General features: G+C 32.7%; 1 protein-coding gene across 1 annotated transcript; it reads left to right on the top strand.

The window, feature by feature from the left end:
- The first annotated feature begins 451 nt into the window (after window positions 1-451).
- LOC119610297 lies at window positions 452-3773 on the top strand. Its single transcript, XM_037965445.1, has 7 exons — window positions 452-1190; window positions 1257-1411; window positions 1480-1588; window positions 3000-3100; window positions 3154-3276; window positions 3336-3459; window positions 3523-3773. The coding sequence occupies exons 1-7, from the start codon at window positions 452-454 to the stop codon at window positions 3771-3773; spliced, it is 1602 nt and encodes a 533-aa protein (XP_037821373.1).
- The last annotated feature ends 2297 nt before the right edge of the window (window positions 3774-6070 follow it).

Here is a 6070-nt window from a genome sequence, read left to right as displayed (position 1 = left end):
CTTCAAACATCGGACAATAAAATCCTAACGCAACTTGAATTTCAAATGAAACTTTAAACTGCAACAATGTCTCTAAAAGCAAACAGATTAAGAACATTCACTCTTCGCACAAAGCAACAACATGTTGGTATGAGAATCACATAACCATGACCAAGACAACGACAACAAGAAAAGTAAGAAAGAAATGCATCTCTTGGAATAAAGAAAAAAGTGAAGGTTACATTACACCTGAGATTAGTTAGTTATCCAACCAACCAACATCTTTAGCAACTGACAATTAATGCTCTAATTATGACAAATGAAAAAGAAATTTAGTTTTTCAAATGAAACGACTGGTCCAATCATATTGCCAACGACAATAAAACGACAGTTGTTGCCAGCACTTCCGTCAATAATGACGACACTAACAAGATGCTACAAAATCTCTTTAATTGTTCTGTTAATATTTCAAATGGAATACGTGTCCTGTTCGTATCGCAATGGTTTTATAACACTTAGACAATTTAAAACCAATGAGTGGTTAGAAGAAGTGGAAATGACCACTGAAACAAGTGCAAAATTAAAGAAAAAGTTTACAAAGCCTCCTTTAGTTACATATGAAAATCCTTATAAGTTAAGATTTCAACCGGGTAAACCTATGCCGCGTTTATTTTGGCAGAGATATCCGCAACAGCAGCAAGAGGAATCCGCAACCACTACAGAGTCCGGAATGGAAATTACTACAACTGTTATGCCTATAGTAACAGAAATGCCAGAACCAGAAGTAACTGAAGAGCCTACCGAGCCACCGCCTGAAACCGAACCACCAGAAACCACCACCTCAAAACCCAAAACATCAACCACCTCCCCTAGACCCACTAAACTTCCCACTACTTCCACCACTATCATGAAACCCTCTAGTCCTTTTCCCTTTAATGTGGCTGAAAAACTGAAAAATCTTTTCGTCTTTGGTTCTCCCTCTCAAGTGAATCTGATACAAAAACATGGCTCCATAGACACCAAAGGAAAAACTAAAAGTAAAGGTTTCTTAAGTCTATTCGAAGTCATCAAATTTGCCAATACCCGTTGTTCAGTGAGTATGGGTGATATCAGGTCCATGGATGGTATTTGTTATCATGAGTTCGAGTGCAAAAGTTTGGGTGGTATATCAACGGAAAAATGTGGCGAGGGTTTGGGAGTTTGCTGTATATGTGAGTTTGTTTCAAATTATAAATAAAAATCTATTAAATAGATTTTTTGTGATTTAAAAAATTTAGTTTTAACTGGCTGCGGTGATACGGTGGCTCAATCGGTGTTCTATTTTGAAAGTCCCAATTATCCTCAACCGGTCAGAGAAATGATGATTTGTGTTTTAATTATCAATTTGCGTAAGAATGTCCAGCAATTGAGATTGGATTTTTTAATGTTTGAGGTAAACATATCTAATCACATATGCAATGGACTTACATTAGATATTTTTTGATCTTTTGATTTTTGCAGCTAAATCGTCCTACTGATGGCAACTGCGACGACGATCAATTTATTATTTCAGGACAAAATATTAACTTTGTAGTCCCGGTTTTGTGCGGCATTAATACGGGACAGCATAGTAAGTACAACTTAAGAAATTCCCTGATTCTGAGATAATTTCACACAGAAAATTTCTCACAATATAGAAAATTTCTCACAATGTGAGTAACATTTTCTATAGAAAAATTTCTCACATGTGAGAATTTTCTATAGAAAATTTCTCACTATGTGAGACATTTTCTATAGAAAATTCTCATATGTGAGTAACATTTTCTATAGAAAATTTCTCACTATGTGAGAACATTTTCTATAGAAAATTTCTCACTATGTGAGTAACATTTTCTATAGAAAATTTCTCACTATGTGAGTAACATTTTCTATAGAAAATTTCTCACTATGTGAGTAACATTTTCTATAGAAAATTTCTCACTATGTGAGTAACATTTTCTATAGAAAATTTCTCACTATATGAGTAACATTTTCTATAGAAAATTTCTCACTATGTGAGTAACATTTTCTATAGAAAATTTCTCACTATGTGAGTAACATTTTCTATAGAAAATTTCTCACAATGTGAGTAACATTTTCTATAGGAAATTTCTCACAATGTGAGTAACATTTTCTATAGAAAATTTCTCACAATGTGAGTAACATTTTCTATAGAAAATTTCTCACAATGTGAGTAACATTTTCTATAGAAAATTTCTCACAATATGAGTAACATTTTCTATAGAGAATTTCTCACAATATGAGTAACATTTTCTATAGAGAATTTCTCACAATATGAGTAACATTTTCTATAGAAAATTTCTCACAATGTGAGTAACATTTTCTATAGAAAATTTCTCACAATGTGAGTAACATTTTCTATAGAAAATTTCTCACTATGTGAGTAACATTTTCTATAGAAAATTTCTCACTATGTGAGTAACATTTTCTATAGAAAATTTCTCACTATGTGAGTAACATTTTCTATAGAAAATTTCTCACTATGTGAGTAACATTTTCTATAGAAAATTTCTCACTATGTGAGTAACATTTTCTATAGAAAATTTCTCACTATGTGAGTAACATTTTCTATAGAAAATTTCTCACTATGTGAGCAGCATTTTCTATAGAAAATTTCTCACAATGTGAGCAGCATTTTCTATAGAAAATTTCTCACTATGTGAGCAGCATTTTCTATAGAAAATTTCTCACTATGTGAGCAGCAATTTCTATAGAAAATTTCTCACTATGTTAGCAGCATTTTCTATAGAAAATTTCTCACTATGTGAGCAACATTTCTATAGAAAATTTCTCACAATGTAAGCAACATTTTCTATGGATAATTTCCCACAATGTGAGCAACATTTTCTCACATTCTGAAACATTTTTTATAGAAAATTTCTCATAATCACATAGAAAAATTCTTTATTTTTCTGAGAGAATTTTTCTTATAGAAAATTTCTCTATAAAAAAATTTTATTTATTTTTGCAATCATTTATAGTTTACGTTGATGTGGAAAATTCACCAGATAGTAAAATCTATTTATCATTTTTCGCCAAAGTGCCTACGGGATCGAGATCCTTTAATATCAAGATTAATCTGGCAAGTTTTGAAAAAAGAAAATTAAATAATAATTTCGTAATAATCAATTTTAGTTGGAGGACAACTTAGCACCTTTGGGCTGTTTGCAATATTACACCGAATTAGAGGGTATAGTTAAGTCCTTTAATTATGACATCGAAGGCACCATAGTGGACAACAAAGAGGCTACATATTTTGTGAGTTATTTGCTTAACTTGGAAGACATATGAGTTCAACTTAATTTACTCTTTCCTAGAACAATTTAAATTACGTTATTTGTATGGAACGTGCTAAAGATTATTGCAGTGTCAATTATATAATGGAACAAATTGGTGGCAGTGCTGATCAATTGGATTTTCAAATAATCAATAAAGATGAAGGTAATGGTAGTGGTTTGGAAAATTTTCTCACGTTTGATTTCTTTTGTTTTCTGACTTTCTTAGATGAAAATGATTTAGTGCCGGATGGTCAGGCTGGTGCTGGCATTTTCAATTGTCCCGATGATTTTTTGGGCATCAATCAGGTGCGTCTGTGTGGTGAACGTTTCAATGATGGCACCGAAAATGAAGATTTTACCATTCATGCACCAGTTAGAGATGTCGCGGCGGGACCAATTATTTTGCCCTTTCGCAGTGATGAGGAATATGTGGGACGTGGTTTTCGTTTAGCTTATAAGCAGGAATTATGTTTATAAACAACAATAATAAAGAAAAACAGAAAACCCAAAATAAAAAACCGTTATATTAAAGGAAAAAAAGAAAAGAAAATTTTCGAAAATTTGCATTAAATTTGTTTATGGTCATTGTGGGTTTGTTGGTGTCGTTTTACAATTTTCTCCTTCGGTTGTTTGTTCCGTAGGTACTAGAGAGTAGATGTTGGTGGTGGTTCCACTTGTTCCAGTTACGCTAGATTTAACATTTCATTAATATCATGGGAATATTAACATATGTTCCTGTTGCTGTTGCAATTTGAAGTTGTTGTCGCTGACGTTTGCCTTTTATTATTTTTTGTCTTTTGATCGTCAACAATTTCCTTAAAGCTGATTGATGATTTTCTATAGAGTTTGTGTGTGTGTGTGTGTCTGTGTCTATGTCTATTTTATCAAACGACAAAAGCTTTATTTTTCTATTAGATTCCCATCTATGTTTTATGTTTTTCATTTTGGTTTTGCCCTGTTATTGTTTGCCAAGTAAATGCATATTAAAATCTAGAAAAAAGGCAGGTAAATGCATGACTTATGTATCCAACCATCCATCCATATTCCTGCTTTGTCGCCTGTTCTTTTTTTGGTTTTCATCATTACAAAAGCATATCAAAGCGCCACCCACATGCCATAAATGCAATACACTCATTCATTCATTCCTTTACTCATACAAAGTTCCCTTTTGGAATATTATGGATTGTTGGATTAAAAATAAACAAAGTACTCCAACACCCTCTTGTACAGTGGATTGTATAGTCGAATAATTTCTCAGAATCTGAACAAACTTTTCTATAGAAAATTTCACATAATCGTATACACTAGACTATAGACTAGACTATAGACTAGACTATAGACTAGACTATAGACTAGACTATGGACTAGACTATAGACTAGACTATATACTAGACTATAGACTAGACTATAGACTAGACTATAGACTAGACTATAGACTAGACTATAGACTAGACTATAGACTAGACTATAGACTAGACTAGACTATAGACTAGACTAGACTATAGACTAGACTAGACTATAGACTAGACTAGACTATAGACTAGACTAGACTATAGACTAGACTATAGACTAGACTAGACTAGACTAGACTATAGACTAGACTATAGACTAGACTATAGACTAGACTATAGACTAGACTATAGACTAGACTATAGACTAGACTAGACTAGACTATAGACTAGACTATAGACTAGACTATAGACTAGACTATAGACTAGACTATAGACTAGACTATAGACTACTAGACTAGACTATAGACTAGACTATAGACTAGACTATAGACTAGACTATAGACTAGACTATAGACTAGACTATAGACTAGACTATAGACTAGACTATAGACTAGACTATAGACTAGACTATAGACTAGACTATAGACTAGACTATAGACTAGACTATAGACTAGACTATAGACTAGACTATAGACTAGACTATAGACTAGACTATAGACTAGACTATAGACTAGACTATAGACTAGACTATAGACTAGACTATAGACTAGACTATAGACTAGACTATAGACTAGACTATAGACTAGACTATAGACTAGACTATAGACTAGACTATAGACTAGACTATAGACTAGACTATAGACTAGACTATAGACTAGACTATAGACTAGACTATAGACTAGACTATAGACTAGACTATAGACTAGACTATAGACTAGACTATAGACTAGACTATAGACTAGACTATAGACTAGACTATAGACTAGACTATAGACTAGACTATAGACTAGACTATAGACTAGACTATAGACTAGACTATAGACTAGACTATAGACTAGACTATAGACTAGACTATAGACTAGACTATAGACTAGACTATAGACTAGACTATAGACTAGACTATAGACTAGACTATAGACTAGACTATAGACTAGACTATAGACTAGACTATAGACTAGACTATAGACTAGACTATAGACTAGACTATAGACTAGACTATAGACTAGACTATAGACTAGACTATAGACTAGACTATAGACTAGACTATAGACTAGACTATAGACTAGACTATAGACTAGACTATAGACTAGACTATAGACTAGACTATAGACTAGACTATAGACTAGACTATAGACTAGACTATAGACTAGACTATAGACTAGACTATAGACTAGACTATAGACTAGACTATAGACTAGACTAGACTAGACTAGACTAGACTATAGACTAGACTATAGACTAGACTATAGACTAGACTATAGACTAGACTATAGACTAGACTATAGACTAGACTAAGACTAGACTATAGACTAGACTATAGAC

The sequence above is a fragment of the Lucilia sericata genome, unplaced genomic scaffold (genome assembly GCF_015586225.1).
Source record: "Lucilia sericata isolate MDLA Ls3-8-SP2 unplaced genomic scaffold, ASM1558622v1 Contig001150F_arrow, whole genome shotgun sequence".
In the NCBI taxonomy this organism is placed as follows: domain Eukaryota; kingdom Metazoa; phylum Arthropoda; class Insecta; order Diptera; family Calliphoridae; genus Lucilia; species Lucilia sericata.
Note: the sequence above shows the minus strand (reverse complement) of the source record. Positions and strands in the feature narration are given on the sequence as shown.

Coding starts and splice junctions, on each gene's coding strand:
- LOC119610297 (XM_037965445.1), top strand. CDS start 452: ATGGAATACGTGTCCTGTTCGTATCGCAATGGTTTTATAACACTTAGA. Junction 3,277..3,335: donor ACAAAGAGGCTACATATTTT/GTGAGTTATTTG, acceptor ACTCTTTCCTAG/AACAATTTAAATTACGTTAT. Junction 3,460..3,522: donor AATAATCAATAAAGATGAAG/GTAATGGTAGTG, acceptor TGACTTTCTTAG/ATGAAAATGATTTAGTGCCG.